The 21,945-nt window shown below is 39.4% G+C and overlaps 1 protein-coding gene across 6 annotated transcripts in view; it reads right to left on the bottom strand.

The window, feature by feature from the left end:
- The window catches only part of GBF1 (golgi brefeldin A resistant guanine nucleotide exchange factor 1), a 101,151-nt gene that overhangs the window by 22,202 nt on the left and 57,004 nt on the right, over positions 1–21,945 (bottom strand). For 3 of the 6 annotated variants that reach the window (XM_068689618.1, XM_068689619.1, XM_068689620.1), the window contains 13 exons: positions 20,348–20,479; positions 15,269–15,387; positions 14,541–14,649; positions 14,117–14,177; positions 12,827–12,881; positions 11,604–11,702; positions 6,772–6,907; positions 4,196–4,422; positions 3,389–3,557; positions 2,995–3,206; positions 2,236–2,334; positions 1,622–1,816; positions 996–1,182 (listed from right to left, as the gene is read on the bottom strand). In XM_068689618.1, coding sequence (XP_068545719.1) covers positions 996–1,182; positions 1,622–1,816; positions 2,236–2,334; positions 2,995–3,206; positions 3,389–3,557; positions 4,196–4,422; positions 6,772–6,907; positions 11,604–11,702; positions 12,827–12,881; positions 14,117–14,177; positions 14,541–14,649; positions 15,269–15,387; positions 20,348–20,479 — 1,800 coding nt within the window. The remainder of the gene's footprint in view (positions 1–995; positions 1,183–1,621; positions 1,817–2,235; positions 2,335–2,994; positions 3,207–3,388; positions 3,558–4,195; positions 4,423–6,771; positions 6,908–11,603; positions 11,703–12,826; positions 12,882–14,116; positions 14,178–14,540; positions 14,650–15,268; positions 15,388–20,347; positions 20,480–21,945) is intronic. The other 3 variants (XM_068689623.1, XM_068689624.1, XM_068689621.1) reach the window with 2 other exon arrangements.

Genomic DNA, 21,945 nt, shown 5'->3' with positions numbered 1-21,945 from the left:
AAAAAATCTTCCAATGGAGAAAAAATAAACTGACCAGTCTAAATTGAGTATGTGTTTATTTCAAGGGAGTTCCCTGCAGTAAATGTGATTCCTCAGTACCCTCAATATTTTGTCTACATTAATTCCACAGCATACCCTCCCTTTCTGCCGTGTCTGCCAGTCTTGACATGGCCATCATATAAGGCTCCATGAGGTGCACATTTTAATCTCTTTGAATTTTATTTCTGCCACATTGGTTGCTCAAACGAACAGACAGGGAACAGGTGCTGGGTGATGGGGATTGTAGGTGCTAACTCAGGAACTTGATACTTCACTTCTCCACACAATAGATGAAAGACAAATTAGTTTCATCACTACCGCTATTTTTATAAAAAGCAAAGTAGCAAACATGGCAGGCATCCATCTCATCTCCACAGTAAGAACAAAGTAAGTACAAGAGCTGCTCTGCTCACTAATGCTCAAATAGATACAAACAAATCTAGGTCACAGAAGCCGCTGGCCAAAGAAAAAAAAAGTCTTGTTCACAAGTAGTACATATGAAGCAAAGACAAGCTTGGCAATTTCCTTGTCTTAGAGAAAAGAGAAAGCATGTGCTGTTTTGGACAATAACCAACACAAGATTTAAATCACATGTTTTGTTTTTTGAAATTTAAAAAAAAAGGGGGAACTTTCTTTTTTTTTTGCTTAAGAGTGTTAAGAGAGTTCCATTCCTAAGAGGTTTCTAAATCCTCTAACAGGTAAGACCTGGAAAAGGAAAGAAGCATAATGTCATTCTTGAACAGCGGACTCTCTCTCCTTGACATTCAGAGCAGAGATGAGGTACAAGACCCTGCTCTGATAGCAAGGTTATAAACACCGGTGTGCAGTTATAAAACATGCAACAGGAAGACTGACAACACATTTATGGAGCTTAATACATGAATTACCAAAATGAGATCCACAGGTTTAGCACAAGACTAAGCTTAGTATCAAAACATCAAGAAATGGAATCTTACTATTGTTTGTTTCTTTGGTGCTGTTCATGGTTTCTGGGCTGGATTTGACAACTTCCTTTTCTTGTTGATGTATGTTACTCAGCACTTTGGCCTGGCAATGCGCCTCTGTGCTATCTATCACTGTCAGCAATGCTTCCATAGACAGCAGATGGACTGTATACAGCTGTCCAGAAACTGGAAAGGCATTCTGGAAAACAAAACATGTAAGCATCAGACAACTTTCATGCCTCTCTCTCTCTCTCTCTCTCCCCCCGCCTAATGGGGGAAAGATGCTTCCCTTTCAGCTTCATGAACCCTAAAGCATACAACAAACACCCTAAAATTTCCACACAAACCTTTCTAGCATATACTTAATGGTTTATTTGCTGTGACATTATTAGTCTTGTGGTTATTCTTTTCTACTCTGCTTCCAAATGTTCAATAGCATTCTTCGTCTCTACAAACTACTCACCCCAAATCTTTCAACCACTCCCATTCTCAAGTTCTGCTTCTGTGCTTACCATGCTCTGACTTACAGACTTCCCCTTCTGCCTACCCCTGCTCTGTCCCCTTCAGGTGCCCCCAGCCCGTGCAGGGAGGCCAGCAGCCCCAGTGAGGCGGCAGGACAAGCCCTGTGGGTTCAGCACCTTGGAGAGCAGCTTGGTGAGCTCCTCAAAGAGGTTGGCGCAGTAGTAGTCACAGTCGTAGTTGATGTAGAGCTCAGTCACGAAACTAGGAATCCTCCACAGCTGAACAATGGATTCCAAAGCCATCTCCTTCATTTCATATGGCATCTTTGGGTTTTCCATGGTGATTATTTCCATCAGTTTCTTGATGTACATCTGGCAGAAACACAGGGTAGCTCAGTTTAGGGAAAGAAAAAGGAAAGCAGGACAGTGAATAGCTTTGAGGACTACAGAAACAGATGTAAACTTCATCTTCGCACACAATCTGACATATCCCATATTTAACGGTGGCTCATTCTGAAGGGGTCTGTAAAAAGGTTTCAAACATTTTTATCATTTAATGCACCTGGATCTACCATTCTGAAAAACTGGTATGAAGGTGGGCAACTGCAGTGCACCAGTCTCAAAGACACTGTTATACAACAAAAAAAAAGTCCTAAATAGCCTACCCATAACCCACTGAGTCATTTATACAAAGGTAAGTTGATATTCAGGCTGTTTCTGACTGCCTAGCTATACGCAGCTAATGAGCCCAAGGCACTATTACTATGCACCCAGTGATACTCAAAACTCACCTCCAGCTGGAATTTCAGATGCTCTCTCATGCTCTCAAAGAGAAGAAAGCACACCCTGAGGGAGGTTGCATACAGGTTGAGCCGTTCAACGCTCAGTAGCTAAAGAAAAAAAAATAAATTATGAATTGCAAAGGATAATCATTAGGTGTTATGATTAACAGTACCCATGCCAGTCTTGAGATCCACACATTGTTTCCCATAGCAGAGGTGTTGTAAAAAAGCAAGATCAATCCCTTATTCAGCCTCCTGGTCTCACCTCTTGTAAGTGCGGATGGTTATACTTGATTCCTTTTTGCTTGTGGTAATGCTGTTTTCCTACTGTGATTTTGTTCTTTTGCTAACTAACTCCACAGATTCTCTCAGTGGAGAAGTAACCTGGGAGAAGAACTGCCTCCAACACAGTTCTTGTGCAATTAATAGCTAGAAAAGTTCTGCCAATTTACTAAGCTAGCAATTTGCATCCATAATTACCTCAAAATCAATTACATCAAAACACGATGTTATCCCCCAGTTCATTCCAATCAGTTTCATTCTCCTCAGCCCTGGCCTAAAGAAAATGGCATGTGACAACATCTTTGTTTTTGCAGCATCACCATTTCCCTTGTGCAATTCAGAACTCTCACTGCAATACAGCAGAGAGCTTCTTTGAAGACTGAGATCTGTCAAACTTCCGAATACTGAATTCCAATAGACTGTTTGACCCAAATTAGTATCTAATTCCTCCGTGCCATATCCCATGTTAGCACAAGCCAGACTTACTTGAAATAGGTGTCGGCATAACTCTTCCTTCACGAGTCCCAGGAGGGACTGGCAGTTTGCAATGGGAGCCGACTCCAGGGCAACAGTTAGCAGCTGCAGCCCCATGTGGATCATCACCTCGGAGTTGTGGCGATCAAGAGGGTTGGTGAGCGAGATGAGAAAGCGGAACAGTTCTCTAATACATGGCAGTCCATAGGGGACCAGCGCGGCTCCTAAAGGAAAGCGAGACACATTGGTACTCTTAACAACTCGGCTTTTGCTGATGTCTAACAGGTGTTACAAATTACATCATTACAGACCAACTAAGGAACAAGAATTTATCACCCTCATGGCAGAAAGTGGCACAGAATAGTGGAAAGGAGAAAGGACTTCAGCAATATTGCCCTCCTCTCACCTTCTTTTTGGGAAGACTGAGTAAAACGTACTCCTCGGGGATTTACATAGTCCATGTCGTGAACTGAGGCAGAGTCAGAATGTTCTGCTACAGACGTGCACTCTTCTAGAACCTCAGGAATAGACTCGACAGAGGCTGACTGGATCTTCTCCTCCCTCAGACTTTCACTCTTCATTGGTATCAGACATTTGAGAAGGAAAGAAGAAAAGCAAAACAAGACAACAGGTACTACGTAAGCTAAAAGAAAGGCTTATTTGCTCACTGCTCATTCAGAGCTATTAAAACTATACAGGTCACTTGTGGAAGAGAAGCAGGAAAGCAAGATTTTAAAGAGCACATCTAGATAATCTGCAGCACCTTCTTTCCAAAACTTTTACTTCCATCTAGCTCTTAACTATTTTACTTAATTTTATGTTGTGAGACTAAATTTCCACAAACAAAAGATTTATTTTCATCGAAGATGACTAAAAGAATTCTCCTGAAGATTTCATCTATACTTCCCTCTAATACTTTCTCCTTAATTAAGGTTGATGATATTGCAAGGAATAGGACTAGTTGCATTAGATACATAGATACATAGCTGCATTGCTGGGCTGCACAGCTATCATTTCTGAGTCAGTGGGGATCGTCTCAAGAAAAACAACAAATGTTTGTGAAGTTACAAATCACTTATACAAAAGGATGTTTATTCTGATCCTAAGCCTTAAAATATAATATAAACACTATGACCAAAAATAGAGTAACTGTACTAAACCCACAACTAACTATGCTGGCAGTTGGAACTCTTCCTTATAAGCAACCACATACCTGGAGTTCTGGCTGGTTTTGATTATCAGTGACTTTGGCCTCATTTGAAGGCATTCCTGCATGAAGTCCCAAAGCAGTGACCTGATCCAAGTCTGTCAGGTCTTCTTTGGAGGTGGTCTGTGAGGATGTTTCCAAACCACTGTCTGTAGAAGGGCTGACTGCAGATGAAACATTTTCTGAGCTTCCAGAGGAGCTGGGAGGAGCATCTATGAAAGTAACTCCGCTTGCTGATGAGAAACAGAAGCAAAAAGATCAGTAGAATTTTCTCCCTCAGCCCCCAGTTCATACACTGAACACAACTACGCTTTACTTTGATCACAGCAATGCACTACAAATGATCTCAGATAATTAGGTATTAATGTAGAGAAATTAGACAAAGCCCTTTCTGGTTAGGGATTAAAGCATCAAATAGATGAATAGGTGAGATACTATCAGTTCTCCAAATTAAAACATATCACTTGGAATCTAACAGATTCAGAGAATAAGATAATTCATGTAGTTAAATAAATGGTGCAGAGGGTTTCTCTAATTGAGAAGAAATCAGAAAATAGCCCCAAAGGTGTACTTTAGACTTTGATACAATGGCACAAGCACTTTAATATTTGCCTCAAACATCAGTCAATCCTTCATAGTGATTTTTTAAACTACTTTTTACACTTTGATTGGAAGGCAAGACCTATTTCTTTAATTCACATTAAAGAAATGAAATTGCAATAGAATTCAAACAAGTCTGAAACAAAGCACTGAGTAGTTTTGTTATTTCTAAATGGGAGACAATTCTTCCAGAATCTAAGTTTTCTTTTAAGGAAAACCCACATATTTGCATCTCTTCTGGTTTTCAGGAAAACTTAAAAAACATACACCAAATGTTCAAAAAAGTGATGATATAACGAAGGGCATGGTAACAAAGTAAATGCACAAACCAGAGGTATGTTATAAATTTACACATAAAATGTGTATAGTTTTGCGCAGTCAGATGTTTTATTCATGACTTGGCTTTTGGAAATATCTTAAATAAATAGCAGAATGTTACTTGATTTTTAAGAAATGATATGGCATACTTAATCAATTTTGTAATCTTCTCTTCTTCACGTGCTAAGACAGAATTCTGACATAAAAAGCACAATTAATACGTTACCTAGCTCTACAAGCTCAGCATTAATAATGTGCTCTGTAACATTATTCAGCTTTCTCTCCAAAATGTTACAGGAGTTATAATGGAATTTAACACCTATGTGAAAGTATAAATATAACGATTTATGTAGGGATAAGCTCTCATTTGGATGTCTAATTTGGATGCAATTTTATCTCATTGCTTCCTTAGTTTTCAGCAATCATGCTGTTGTGTAGAAATGCACTTGGAATCATTCATGATATATTGAATAGTGTTCTACATTGGAATAAGAGTCAGAAATACGTATTTTACACAACTATTGTTTCAAGCTTCCTGTCTGCTTCCTTTCACTGTTAATGTTTATGTCTGATACGTCAAAATTTAGAGTGCACAAGAGACAGAGTACTTTGCAGCCAGAGGGACTCATTTATCCAGAGGAGAGGTTAAAAACGGTTGTAACTATTTAGTCTACTTCTATAAAACAATAGGATATGGAAGTCCCCCAACATTATAATCTCCAGCTCATGGCACTTGTCATATACTGCACCACTTCTGGAAGCACATGCAAAAGGATTTGTGTGCATGCCCATCAGTTTCCTGCAAACAAACCTTTTTCAGGTACTTTTGCTGCTCTCTCTACTTTTTTTCTACGTTCTACGTAACTCTTCATTTCTTCTTACCACACCACAACCTCTATTCTTCTCATAATAGTTGTAAGCATACCCCATATTTCTCTGTCCCTTAATGTGCACAGTCCAATGTTTTTTATTCAAATTTCATGGACTATGGGTGAATACTTCCAATCTTTACATCTGTACTGAGAGATCTGATCACTCACCCGTTCTTGATACCTACGTCTCTGCACATCCCACAGTTCCACCTGTATCTCTTCCCTGTCACACTATGCTCACCCTTCATCACCCCCACCCTCACTCCCTTTGGTACACCTCAGAAATACGTAAAAGAATATGTCACTTAGATCAACAATCTCCTACTGCAGGCAACTTACACAATCCTTTTGCCATTACTTTCTCCCCATCTCCAACTCCTTTAGCTCTCCTCTTTCCAGTGTTCTTGTTCTCAGCCTCTTCCATGTACCTGCTGCACCCTCCATCTCCTCCGCACCAAATGGCTGCATATAAACTCAGCTACTTGTTTAGGTCCCCATTTCCCTTCCCTATAAAATACTCCTGTAAGGCACAATGAAGGCAGAGAAATGCTGCCATGTTAGCCACTGGATTGAGCTTTCTGCCATCAATATGTATTCCACCTCCTTCAAACTTCTTCTCCTGGACCAGAAAAGCTATGACATATTTATTGTGACAGTCACTGAGAACTAAATTAAAATCGTAAAAAAAAAAAAGAATGCAGAACAACTTGTTAAGAGAAATTAAATAAAGACATTTCCAAATCAGCCCTGGAATAGGTGCTGTCTGGTCTCTGAAAATAGATTTCAGCCTACCTGCGATGGCACTAGCATTGGCTGCTGGTTGTTCTGTTGCAGGTGAGACCTTAGCTACATGTCGAGGAGGTCTTGGTGATCTCTTCTGCTTTTTCCATTTTGATGATTCGCTCATTCCTCCAGCTCTCATTTTCAGCTGAAAACCATAAACCATTAAGAATATCAGTATAGAGAAACCGCATAGCACAATGGACTACACAAGCCAACCCACACAGGCTGTCTCAAAACTCTCAAAGTCAGGCAACAGCACTCAAATGTATCACACAAATTTATCAGCACCTCAAAGTCATGCAAATCAGCTCCTGACTTCCTACGACCCACATATTAGCCAACACTCCATGTCTGAATCAGGGGAAAATTTACTGTAGCTACTATACTACCTCTGTCACTTGTCTCAATTTACTCTTCATCTTTGCAGTAATGCCACGTTCCCTTTCTCCAGTAATCTCTTTCACTATTAAGAAGTGTTTCGCCAACACTTCACTCACTCCTGGTGCATGACACACTGCAAATACCACCCTAATGACTTAGAAACAAACCATGTTCTGCTTTCATCTCCTGTCATCCGTCCTCTTCAGTTCTAAATCTAACTTAACCCTCAGCGTCCCTGTTGACCAGAATTCTGCCACTTGTTCTCATACAGACCTTCACCTGGGCAAATGAGAACGACAGTAGGAGCAGTGCAGACCGTATGGCTCTTGTTGCAGTGTGCTGTTATTGCAGGCACATACAGACATTCCAGAACTTCCTAACACCATTACAATATTTAGTCACATTTACAATGGCAACAGCAGGTTTGAAAATAGCTTCCTTTTAAAATAATCTGCTCTAAATGCAGGAATGCCTGCTTCTTACTCTTGGGTTTAGTAGCCGCAGTCAACTTTTCTGATGCTATCAGATCTCCAATTTGGGGGTGAAAAATTTAAACGCTGAGGAGGTTCCTTGCATACAGTGGAAGCCATTCTGTAAGCCTCAGTGCTGGTCTCTACTTGGTATTCTTCTTTGTGAAGTCATCTCAAATAATATTATAACCTAAAATATAATTTATCTATTTCTTATATTCTTACTATTGGTTTCTTATTCTTTAGAAGACAGCTGCATTCTTCAGTCTCCTCCTTTTTCTGCAACCTCGCTCCTTCCAGCTACTACTCTTAAACAGCAATAAGCCTTCTAGATTCTGCTCATGTTTTTCTGTTTCTTTCCTTCTTCCATCCAGAATTCTCTCTCTGCTCAAGGCCTATAATTTTTCTCATTTAAACAAAGCTTTTGAAAATGTTATGTCCCAGTACAGTAAACCGTTTGTGTAACTTCTTTGCACCACAAATTCTATTTGCTTGACAACTAATCCCTAAGTTTTAGCAATGTTACAGTTTCTGTGAGCTTGTTAATTAACAAGATAGATGCAGAACTACTTTGCCTTTCTTCCAAATTTTGCAGCAAGAATCTCCTTCTAAACGACAGCTTCTAACAAACACTTCCATGACAAGCACACAGCCAAAACTGAAGTATTGTAGATTTTAAACGCTTTAAAAGGTTTATAGATCACAATCCTTTCACACAGAAATTGTCTGTTACCTTATCTTTCCTATCCACTAGCTCATAGAGCTATATAAAATATTTGCTGTCTTTTAATTTTCCAATTCCCACTATTTCATCTTAGTTTCACTTTCCATTTTAAAATCTTTCTGAGCCTTAAATATTATCAACAGCTTTATTCATTAAAAGCTACTAATTAGACAAGGTAGTTTTATTTTACCTACTAACTATTCTAAAAATAGCCATATTTCATTTTCTCCCTTTTTAGTATAAAAGGGAATTTGAAGACTTTCACAGTTCATTGTACCAAACTGCTTCAAGTACGCAGGAAACCTGGAAGCATTATACGTTAAACCCAAGCCTGTCCCACATGATTTCAAAACAGACTTTGCTTCCAGCTACTATATCCTGTTGTCATGATTTGCCAGGTAGAAAGCAACTTGCTAATAAAAATGGGGGGGAAAGTAAAAAGAAAAAAAAATTGAATCAAAGTAAAGCTAAGATACTGCTCAGAGCTAACCATGTTGGTAGCACCCCTTTTACCCTCAGTTATGCTCCTGAGAAACAAGCAACCACACTATTGGAAGGTCGAGTCTGGCAATCTGACCCCCAGATCTGATCTCCCCTTTCACACAACACCAACTACAATCTCAGATCAAGATTAGCCTTTTTGAGAAAGTGCTTGTCTTTAGGCACAATGCTCACTTTTAGTGGCTGTCCTATGCTTTGTACTAACTCCAAGATTTTTCCTCTTGAGGTTTATTAGAACGGCCATACGCCCATCTGCCGTCATTTTGATGAAGTTGTGCCATCTTTGAGAGATGGAGTCACATCAGCCTCACATGGACAAGAAACTATTTACTCATGGAAGCAAGAAGACTTTTTCTTTCCCATCCCAAACATTGAAACAAATTATAAAACATTCAGACAAGTATGTAAAAATATTTATTTATTGACAAATTAATAGACAGGTGAGATTACTAAGTAGGTCTTTTCCATCTTGAACTATCAAGTATTTCACATCCTTCACAAATAAGTATTGTTCTATTAGGATTTCCTAGGGCTACCTCCCATATCTCCAGACCCCTCTTTTTTTTTTTTTATTTTGCTATCTCCCATAAGAAAGAGATGGCAAACTACAATAACAGTTGCATACATGTAGCTTAGAACAATTTGCAGAAGCACAGCCTCATAGAAATGTTATGCCAGTTTCAGTTGGCTGTATGTTTCTTTAACCAACTCCACGTTTGGGAATTCTGAAACAATAAACGTACCAAAAGACAACTAAAGTACTATTTTTCATTCCATACTTTGTATTAAAATTAAAATATAACAATGCCACCATTTCTTGCTTTTTATGTAAGTATACATGAAAAGACTTCTACAGTTTCTCCTTGACCAAAGGAACTATTTCTAATGTTTGGTTTTTTTTAACCTTCAATACTAAAGCATTTTGTGATTTTGCTAGAAAGCTTAGTTGCATGTTAACAGACTGAGATTTTAAACCTTAGATTTCATTCTTGACTAAAGGCTGCAGCAAAAATAATTTATTAGATCATTAGAAAAATGAATTTTAAATATCATCTAAAAATGTCCTTCTCTCTCTAATGCTCAGTCATATCTTAGTTGCATTAAGTTTACAATTATCAGTGTCCTTCAGATTAGATTAAGGTTGTACTTCAGAGTATATATCATTGAAGTTTTTATTTAAAATGCATTCCTTAGAAATCAAAGTAGAGTGAGCTCAGAGCTATTGCTTGTTCATCTTGAAACTCAGTATATATTCCACTACATTTATCTCAGTTACTTTTGCATAAAGAAACATGTACACAAAATGGTAGAAGAAAAAAAAAGCTACAAGACTCCTAATGCTTCCTTTAGTAGATGAGGTTTTAACAATAAAGCTCCATCTCAAAGCTAGGAAGATGAAAAACGTAACTCTACAAGGTTCTTTTTTAAAGGGTCCATGAGGTCCCATTTTTCTGCAAGCCACCTTACCTGCACTCGTTTGTTTTTCCATAAGATACTGTAAGCCTCAAGAGAAAAGGGCAGGGGCCAATGATTAGTAACTAAATGATTATACTAAAACATGAGCTCATTCTAGATGCAGCATGGAACTGGTCAGCACATCAAGTAGCGTTCAAGACACAAAAGCATGCAGAGAGAACTCAGTCCATGACCCAAGTCCTGGACACACTGATGCACTCGTCATCTCACGTACCTACCTGCCTGTACTGCACCAACTAATGTTATATGAGGTAACTTGAACACAATCTGCTCCCAAAGACCTGTTTCTCAAAATACAGTGTTTAGCTATAATACTGCCTACTACAAAGGGAAACATTTCTTAGTCTTTTCTTCTGTGTAACTGCATAAATCTGCAAGTCTCCAGACACTGTCTTTCCAAACTATCTTGGAGTATAGACACAAGACAAATAAGTGGCAAAGACACCTCTAAATCTTCAGCTTGGTTCCTTACGAATCAAATAGCCTATAGGGCAGACAAGAACTAAAGCTACACTAGGTTTATGTGGAAAACTGAGAAACGTCCCATCTAAACTAGTTTCCTGGGGCTTCTGTGATCAGTCTAAAAACATCTGCAGGCCTACAGTATTTCTTTAGAAGAATTTTATAGGGGAACTGACATATCATAGTTCAGTCTGGCCCCACTCATCCCCCATTAGCAAACACTCTGCTGGGAATCACTCTAAAGTCAGTAAAAACATGGCCAAAAGGCATGAAAAATTGACAGCAGTTTCCTTAAAAACAAAACAAAACACTTCAGAGAGCATTGAAGCCTGTGGCCCTGTGACAAGAAACAAAGCTCAGAGATTCACCTTGAGTAAAGCTGTCTAAGGCATGCTGAGCCAAGAGACTCTTCAGGTACGCTGTTACATCTATCATCAAGATCATCAGCTAGGACGCACAACATTTGAGTCTTCAGATAGCAATCTACATTTTAATATGTTTATTTCCTTCAGTTTCTCACTGTCATAGAGGACTCAAATCTTGCTTACCCCTTCCCCCTCTCTTCCTTCAGGAGAAGCCATGGCAATGTTCTAGATGGCACTCACCAAGACATCGAGTGCTGCAGAAACAAGGGTCTCTCCCTCCCAAGCCTGCCCCAGCTGCAGCCACAACACTGCAAAGCAACCACTGCATGCATTCTCCCCAAAAGCCATGCTGTGTCAAATGGGTGGAGGGATTTGCTACACACAACATAACTATCTCTCACATGGTGTTTACAAGAGAAGGAAGAAGGGAATAAGGTAAGAAGAGAGAAGGGAGAGAGAGACCTTCAGGTTCTTAAAGAGCAATACCCTCTCTAATTGGTTCAGGGCTTTGGGCTGTTCCCCACTACTTAGTTCCAGTTTGTTGAGGAGACATGAAGAGATCTGTGAAAGATAGGCAAATGCATGGTTTAAACAAAACAAAATAAAATAAAAACTCAAAAGAGACGAATAACCTGGCAGAGTGCTAGGCTGCTGGCAAGACCCCTGGGCATGCACAGCAAATAGACAGTACAAGGCAACTGCACAGACCAGACACGGAAGGAAGGACATCACTGAGCTGGGAGCAGCCATCACTTGACAAGGGAAGCCCTTCTAAATTTAAATTCACCTTCACATTACACACCTTCTGTACACAGCCTGTGACAGATTCTGATACCCACAGTACATTAACCTGATCTCTGTCAGCGTTCCTTAGGCCAATCTACCATCAGCACAGATCTTGTCACTTTTCTCCCACAGCAAGGGAAACCAACAATCATGACATTAGGTTGCTACACAGGAACTAAAGCTCCAAGTTAGTTTCAGATTCCTAGAAGTAAACATTCAGTCTCTCTCAAAATACTGCCATAATTGCTCTGAAATGTACATTCACAAAACACTGCCACTTTTTGTAAGTCGTAAAAAAAGAAGTGAAAGTTACGATGCTATAAATAGTACATTAAGCTAAGCTCAAAGGTGGTGGCTATTTCTTCTCTACCACTCTTCTTCCCCACCCTGTTACTCTTAACAGTACAATCCTGTATCTGTATTGACATTCTACATATGGAGTATAAAAAATATATACGTATACTAGTATATGTGGAGTTCCTCAATTGGCCCTCCTTCTACCTAAGAAACTACTACATTTATAAGTATGTGAGGTCACATTTATAGTACCTACAGTACTGAATCCAGATGCTAAAAACACACTGCAAAGATGGAGATGGTATTGATGAACAAACCCACAGCAGATTTTTGTGTTTTCTAGCCCACAGCAGCTGATGGCTGTTCCCAGAATTCAGACTGACTTACCTAGGCAGCAGCATAGTTAAGATTCACTATTGGACATTGGGTGCATAATCCCACAGAATTAAATGAAATTATGTCCATTTATGCAGTTAAACATGCTCTTTCAGTGAACTAGGGACTTGTGAGAATGAAGAAACACACGTGTGAAAATAAACAATACAGAGATGAACACAAGCCCGAGACAAGAGTGAAACAGCCAGCACAGCACTGAGTCTTACCTTCTTCATATTAGTTCCCATGTAGCTTTTAGGCTCTTCTTTAAACTGAGGCAACCTGAAAGACAAAAGAACAAGTCAAAATACATAAACTTCCTAGGATCAAAAGGAAGGAAACATAAAAGTCTTTATGGTCATGCTGCAGATTACTAGAAAACCAAAATCAGGTTTTCTCCTCAATGAGAGACTCTCTCTTGTCCTGCCAAAAGCACTACTGAGGGGAAAAAAAACAGGGCTAGATGAAAGGTTGGTTTACATGTTATTTGGCTGTTTCTCTTTCTGGAAAAGAAGATGGCAATACTCAAAAAATAAACTGGGATCCAAACTATGCCTGCAGTTGGTGCCTTTACCTTGCTTCTATACTCTGATATCCAGAGGCACAGGCAGTGGTGGTGCCTTATCACAAAGGACAGAGGAGATGATATGCAACGAGCAAGGAATAAGCACTACATGAAAATCACAGAAGCATTTGGAGAAAAAGTTATGTGGTCTCTCCTCTTTGACAATACTTGATTCTGACTTGATTCTGTCCCACATCCATCCATGTGGCATTGCAAGACGTGCAAAAAGGAAACAAAACCTGAGAATTCACCGGAACTGAGTGTGGCAATGGAAACAACTGGTTGTAAGAGTGTGTCTCAGAAGCAGTTTGATTATAATCCTTTCCTGTTTCTGTATCTGCACATTTTCTTTTTAAATACTCAGAGATAGTCTGATTGCTTCACTAGACAGAAAAACAGTTTTGAGGTTAAATAAATTTCTTGAGTTTAAAAGTAACTTTTATAATTACCTGGAAGGCACTGAAAAGGGCAGAACATTTGTCCAGAAGACAAATGACCTCGAGAGTTTATACTTCTTTGATACATCAGATCAAAGCTCTCAGCTTGAATTCAACTTGTGACTATTCAATACCATTTCTGTTCTCTCTCCTGATGACTATTCTCTCTCCTGAAGAGAACTGTATTTTTAAGAGTACCTTTTTTTTTTTTTTTTGAGTGAGGTTTGCATTCTCTGTCTTCAAAGAACTGGTTCCATATCCTAAAGCTCTTCATTACTGAGCTGTCCATCTCTCCTCAAAGAATACCTTAAACCATGCAACCTTCTCCACCTCAGTCTCCCTGCAGTCTGAAAGGGTCAGCCCAAGAGAAAAGTGCCAAATCTTTCATCCCCTTCCACCTCTAAATAATGACCATTCTGGATGATTTTTCCGAGGGCTCTTAAGTGGAAGTGTGGAATCTTTCTGTCCTTAGAGGGCCATCTCGGCAATGCTGAGGCAAACACAAGCAGGTTTACCTTGTGAAGAGCAGCTGCACCATGTCGACCAGAGTGTGCTCTGCAGATTTTCTCAATAACTCTGCGAAGACAAAAACAAATAACACAGGTGTCATTACTCAGTGTGATATTATCAAGAGGCTTCTTCAAGCAGACTCCCCTCCAAGTCTTGTTTACAGAGATTACGGCAAATTTATTAAAACCAGCTCCAACACTGCATTACTGCAAATGGGAATATAATCACAAGGTGGCGCCACAAAGCTGGGAAAAAAAGGAGTCAAAAGTTGTACAGCGAACTCCTGGCAAATTTTCCATGAAGTTGTAGGAAGACACACTAATATAAAGCTCGACAGCTTTCCATGGCTGCATGTTCTGTAATAGAACTAGCTGAAGAAACCAGATCATTTCTTAGGAGTAACCACAGTGGAAATACAAATACACCTACCGCTGAGTCTCATTTCAAAGCATATGCGGAAGCAGGACTGCATGATCTCACACACAGACTCATTGGTGAGGTGGGCTCCCACGGGAGTCAGCAGCAAGGTTCTCAAAACCTGCAAACAACAGCGTGTGCATGTCAGATGGTACCAACGACACTTGCATGAATTTTCAAGAAGAAGGTTGGCTTCCTCAAGGACTTGCTGGAATTCCTACCATGAGTAGAAAACCTAAGGAGTCATTTCCAACTGAATGCTGTCCTCAAAACAGACAGATTAGGAAACAAAAATGATCTCCCAACCCAAATCTAAAAGATACGCTGCATGTAACCTGAAGTTTAAATTCAGTAACAAGCTATCCACTCACAAGTAAACATATCAAAAAGCTGTACAGCTCATAGGTTTGTCTCTACAAATAATTGTTCTCAAACCTACGTTTCAGAGCTCCATATGTTTAATTTATCCCTCACTAACACAGTCCGTGCACAAGGTAGGATTATCAACACTAGTACATTATCAAGCACTTGATTTTAAAATCATTTCATTTAAGCTTTTAATTATTTTCATTTGAAAAAGCTTTTACCACAGGTATATGAGCCATCTGTTTAAAAATAAAGTCTGTTACTAAGCTCCTACAGAGTCAAAACATTGCTGTCTTCTCTTCATCTCCATGTAACAGGATATGCTCCACAACGGGCAGCAACCATTATGGTAATTACCATTTCTCTCCACTTACCTGTAGGATTTTCATCAAGACAACCTCATCGCTTGCATGATCTGTTCCCACAAATCGGGCGTGAGTGACAGCATCTGCCATGTTCTCCATTCCCTCAGCTGTGCCCTCATGGCTGGGATCTGAGTAACAGAATAAAAATATATGACAGGAAAAGGCCACCTACAGCCTACCACCTCTGTGGGGAGACATCTACACAGAGATACTTTCCTTTCATCTGGTTCTTTAATTTGTGTGACTCAGAGCGAGTTGCCCATACAAGAAAAAAAACTCATCCCCTAGTAAGAGAAAGACTTTTTAATGGGAGCTTTCAGCAAGACTTTATCAGGAGTCTATTTACATTTGCAAAAAGATGCAACCTAATAAAGAAAAGAATTACAATTCATTTTTTTAGAAGCTAATTTTTAAGATTATGTCCTATTCCCTACAATACAGAACAATCAGCTGTTAAATACATTCAGTTCCTCCTTGGGAATTAGCAGAAAACAGATTTTAAACACATGGAACCTCAAGTTTACTCCCACGAGGAGAAAATGCCAAAGAGGTTCCACTAGATTGAGAAGGAAAAATTGTCTCTTGTTCTATGTCCCTCCCAAGGAACAGGAGCTGGGGAAGGAATGGGCCAGTGGTTCTCCCCAGAGAAAACAGCAGACAAACATGATCACAGTTTAGATATCAGAGTTGCAGGCCTCCCACTTCAATCATTCATCAAGGCTCCTTCTCTCTATTTCAGTCTTTTGTAGCTACAAACAATGGGGCAGTTGAGAGAATGTTTAGGACAAGATTGTTGCTAGTAACCGTATCTTGTGCCACATTACAGGGGCTTCAGAAAAGCAGCCTCCGGCTTTGATTTCCTTCTTGCTTAAACAATATGGCACTGGGCAAGAATCTTGTTACCTTCCTGCCTAAACAGTCATTAGGAAAGAAAAGACGACAACCTAAACACTAGTTAATACCTCATTAATTGGCAACGGGGCCTCTTGAGCTCCAGCAGGAACGAAGCTGACAGAGGAACCAAGCAAGATCTTGCACATTTTGTAGACAAGATTTGCAGACTCACTCTGACTCCAGATGTGTTCATACCTAGGGGCTAAACCTTAGGTGTTACAGAAAACTGCTTTTAATGTGGTCCAAAGAGAGTGGCCTCCACCATGCTGAGCAGATTCTGAAGGGCTGCAGGATAAACTTCTAGTCACAGAAAACCAAAATCCTGTCTGTGCACCTGATAATTTCATCCACCTGCACAGAACACCACTTCTTTCCCCTCTTACACATCCCTGATTGAGAGCAGAGCTACCTACTTCTGAAATATTTGTGAGACACACACAAATTTTGCATAGTTCAGAGTGAGTTCGTCTGGTTTGCAAGTCAAGTGTTAATGAATCAAAAGGGAGTCTGTTCTAAGAGCAGTTGGTCATTTTTACCTGCTTCATCAATTAAATCAGGCAGAGACCAGTGGAGTTTCAATGCCAGCACCTATAGTAGCATTACTGTTAACCAAACCTCAGCACTACAGTGGAAAGAAACTAAGTGGTCATTAAGAGGAAAAACAAAAACAAAACAAAAAACATCTACAGCAGGAAAGGCTTCCATATGCAGAACATGAAGATTCCCTTCACTATCAACTCTTCCAGTAGGTCTGAGTTCCTCTAGGCTTAGTGATATATTTTATCATATTTATGGAGAAATAATCTGCTTGAAAAGGAAATGTAATAAAGTTGTACATATGCTTCTTTAACAGATCTATGACTACCACTTGGCAGTTCTGGCCCCTACCTTTAATACTAATAAACACACCTCTCTCCCAACACGTATCACGCTTGACTACTTCAGTCCTGGTTCCCTGGAACAGCTCTACAAATTCAGGTCAATTTATAAAGCCTCTTGAGTTCAATTAAAAGCACAGATACTTCTACTTTGCAGAAACAAGATAGAGAAAAGCTCAACATGCTTCTTTGTTCCCTGGTGAGAAACAGTATGAAAAGATGTGTCAATGCCTGCTCAGAATCACTAATAAAAGAGGTTTGTGTGAAGTAAAACACCAGTTCAAAAACTGCCACCTACAATACAAGGATCTGGAGACCCCATCTAGACTTACACATTTCATATGGGGTGTACTCCCACAACAAGCAAAACAAAAAGCAAAAAGCAGAAAATCCAGGCTCTTAACCATGAGGGAAATCCAGCAGCCTGCTCAGTAAGACCTTCAGTTCAACTAAAATAAATCACCAAGGAGACACAGAAGGTAGAGGGGAGAACAAGCTTTAAACTCCCAAACAAGTCCTATTGCTGGAAGCTGAGCAACAGCTGCTCACTTGCAGATACGTAGTTTTCAGGTATGCCATAGAAAAGTTAACTTTAGAAGTGGAGCCTGAAGCTGCTCTGGACACACTGTGATAACAACATGAGCACATACCTTTTCTGAGGAAAATAAAACAAATACAATTCAGAAATTCAGTCACTGGTCTTTCTATAGGTCAGGTTTGAGCTCATCAAAAAGGCTGTCAGCTAGCTGTAGAGAACTGCTGAGTAAGGAAATAACTAATCCGAGGGATAAAACCAATAGCATTTAGTATTGATGCAAAGTTTTCTTGTGCTTTAAAAGTTACTGTGCCATTTATTGAACATAACTCTTGAAACAGCAGTAGTTATTTCAGACTAGAGGATAATCTCTTTAATTATAACTATTGATATCAAAATACATGCATAGCGGTGTCATTTTGTCTAACTGAGCTGCTGATTGCACACTATACTGTCAGTGAACTGCCGCACCCAACAAATTCAGAACAGATCTTTGCACTTCAGAGTACTCGGGATCCAAAGTCAAAAAAAGAATAATTTTTAGTAGCCTTTTAAACTGGTTCTAAAATGTACCCCGACAGCAACACTGGTCTGAAAAGACAACAGATAACCATCTAGTGGCATATGACAGAATAAGAAAAACAGTGGAACAGCACAAGGATTAGCAATGAAATGTTTTGGAAATAGGAAAAGAAAGAAGCTTTAAACAAAAGATAACCTATGAAAGGAGTTTGGCCCTTTCACTGGGCACTGGCTTTAGACCCTGTGGGTAGAGCAAAAGCCATCTACTCACAAAACAGACACAGCTAATGATGCTCTTGGAAAGTGTTCTGGTATCACCCATCAATTTATGCAGCATCAAAATGCACCGTAAATACCAGCCACATTGAATTTTCACTCATTGTGGTTATGCTCCAGTCGTTCCTTCCTTGTTCTGTACAGTTTGAAACAGGTTTGTATGTTTAGGACAACTTTGTTTGCCTAAAGAAAGGAAAAGCTTAATCTGTAGACTACCTCTAGTCTTGTATTACGAAGAGAAACACAAGACCAAAAAGCTTTAATTTAACAACAGCACCCTAGCCAGATGTTCAGTCAGCAACCACTAATCCCAGCTTTGCCGGTATCTGGAGCAGCACAAAGGACAAGGCCGCTGTGAATGTCACCTCCAGCAGGGACTGAGCTCCCCTCCTCTACAGGCTCAGCTCAACAGCAAGAGCCAGGTAGAGGGGCTCTCCTGCTGTGTGCTACAAGGGCACATGCTCACGCACAGCTACAGGGAGGCATCCTTGCTGGACTGACCTAAGAAACATTCTAAATAACAAGTAGCAAATGAAAGACTACAATTTTTTAATAATTTTCTTGTTTCTGCCTCAAATCAAGTATTTGTAGCCAGTTGCCCATGCAGACATTTGCCTTGACACGTGATATCAGCCTGATGATCTGGGTGGGATCAGAACACAAACGCACAGGAGAACCATCTCTTCCTCTATTTTAAAACTAACATATTTGCGTTACTGCCTAGTCCTTCAGAGGGACATTTCACAGGCTTATTTGTTAAGATTCCTTTATTGTCCTATCAAGTGATATTAATATCTCATCATTTTAGTTATTTCTTGCCATTTAATTTTACCCAATACTCCCCGCTAACTGATGTTTTGATGCCAGTACATACAACAAACAGGTTCCTGCAAGTCCCCAGTTTTGCTCATTTTAATTTTGGAGTTTTTCTGCACAAGTGGTCAGCATCTGTATAGATCTTGAAGCCCTTTCTTTCTCTAACTTCCCTCATGCTTACTCCAGAGGAAAAAATATTTAAAAGAGCGGAGCAAAAAAGATAAAATCGAGCGTTCTTTTAATATAATGGAGGAAAAGAACCTGGAAAACTGGACTTCGGAGGTGAGGGGACAGTGATAAAAAGAGGTTCCTCTCAGTGAGACTACATATCAACACATATCGCAGATTATAAATTCTGTAATTCATACAGGTATGATCAGAAAATACTAACAGAATTTACAGAGAAAACTCGAGCAGCAGTAGTAGCAGGATGACACACTGAGGGCAGACAGAAAGCAAGCTAATGAATTACTATGAGCCAGCTGAGCCACAGCAACTGACCACACACACGTTATTAGCCTTTCACAAACATCAAGGAAGATGCATACATTTCAAAGACCATTGAAAAAATCAAGCAACTATTTTACCTCATATAGGGATGAAGAGCATGCCTAAGAAAACTAACAGGATTCAGCTAATGCACTTAAGTGTGACTGCGGGCAAGGGCAAAACTGTTCCACAGCAATTCTGGCAAGTTTGGAGTACAGGACCCTGTCCAGTGTGTGTCAGAACTGGGTAAAAAACATCCTCACTCTAGAACAGAAATATTAGTCCACAAAACTAAACTATTGTATTCACGTATATTAGAACACTATAAACCCCGCTGGTGTTTTCCCTTCCCCAAACCTTTTACTCAGATTATATTGAAAAGTCTGAACTGCATTTGGTGAATACCAAAGTTCATCAGTGGGCCATAAGCACACAGCAGTCTGAGCAAACCAGAAGCTGTGGCTCCGTTTCCAGCCATTATTACTTGAGTGCCATGAAAGACCAGCAGGAATAATGCTGAGAAACTGCAGATGCCTATTTCCTCAGCGTTAATGACAATTTTTGTCTTTCTCCAATCTCCTCATTAAGACTGCAAACATGTCTCCTGGCCAAAGACATGTTGCAAGGAGATGCACTTGGCTGGCATTTTGGTAAATCCCAGGAAGACATGTTACATACCTATTAGTGCATATGAGAGGAACTTATTCACAGAGGTGAGGGCCAATCCAGTTATGGGGCCTGTAGTGTCTTCAGAACGGATTACTTCCAGGAAAGGTCGAAGAAAGACATTGGGTTCTATTTCAGATAGCTCTGTTAAAGAAAAAAAAAGGAAAAAAGACCGACATGAAGTTAGACTTAATTCATTAGGTTTCATTTTGCTTTCTTTTTAACAATCTACAGCAAGATAAATCTATAAAGAAAGAAGCCTGCAAAAGCTTAGTTTCAGAAGACTGGTAGGAAGGTCAGGGTTGCTTTTACATATATATATACAGGTATATGTATATATTTTTAAAAGCAATGGTTTGTAGGGCTCACTATTTGTTATGCAAATAGAATCATCTTCTGCCTTCTGGAGACTTATAGAACAAATCCTACTGTAAGAACACTAAATATGACAGACCCAGCACTACCGAAATTCATGCTTTAGTTAATTAGCAGATATGGCTGCCTTTTCCTAGTATTTCTCTAGAATTGTGATCACACGAAGTATGAAAAATCTGCCCCACCTTCTGCCTTTTTTTTTTAAAAACATCCTACTACACATATAGCCCCATAATAATCACATGCAAAATATATGTTAGATGGATCTCTTGCAGCAATTTGCCTGAACACAAATCACATTTGTGTAACACTACATGTTTTCTTGGCAAAAAAAAAAAAAAAAGAAACAAACTTGAAAACAATTCTAATCTTGTTCTCAGAACAGCTATATAAGCCTCCGAACCAAATAAGTAAAAAGGGCACTCTTTCTACTTGCTGCTTTGGAGAGCAAGCATCTTCTCTAAAGCTGCAATAGAAAAGCTGATGCACTGAGCTGTTGAGCTGGGGAAACAACTAACGAGCTTCCTAAACGTTTTAAGATGATCTTAACTTCAAAAAATGAAAAAGAAATACAGAAAAGACTGCTCAGAACTAGGCAAAGTGGAAAAAACAATAACGACAATACAAGGGATCTGGATAGGAGGAGTCTTGAGGATTTAGGAGAAAAAGCAGTAAGCAGGAGGTGAAGTCAACCACCACACAGCCAGTACAGAGGCAAATAAGTGTGTTAGAAGTAACTTGGGCAATCCTGAAAGCAGGAATTCTGCAATACAGGTCTCTTTAAGTACAAACAGTTGGCCCAACTTGCTGAAACCTACATTTTATTCCTAATCAAAGTTAACAAGTCTGAGGGCTAATAGTGTCACAGGAACGCTGGCATTTACATTCCTGATGACACAATATTTCACTTAGCTGTCATATGAGCTTCTTTGGCATAGGGGAGGAAAAGCCTGCGATTCCTGAATCCTGAAATAAGCTACTGGTTTTGTATCTGCCAACACAATTATTTTACTTTAAAAGTAAGATAAAAATAAAATAATCTAACACCTCCTATACTAAGATAAGTGAAATTCCAAGTAAAATAAAGATTCCTAGTAAAGTAAAAAATAAACAAAGCATCTTAACATATACTTGTCAAAAAACATTGTGATTATACAACATTTTCAGGAAGCAAAAGAGGAAGAATAATGGGGTTTGGTTGCTTTTTGTTTGTTTGTTTTACATTAAGACCATGG

Source organism: Anas acuta, chromosome 7 (genome assembly GCF_963932015.1).
Source record: "Anas acuta chromosome 7, bAnaAcu1.1, whole genome shotgun sequence".
Lineage (NCBI taxonomy): Eukaryota > Metazoa > Chordata > Aves > Anseriformes > Anatidae > Anas > Anas acuta.
Note: the sequence above shows the minus strand (reverse complement) of the source record. Positions and strands in the feature narration are given on the sequence as shown.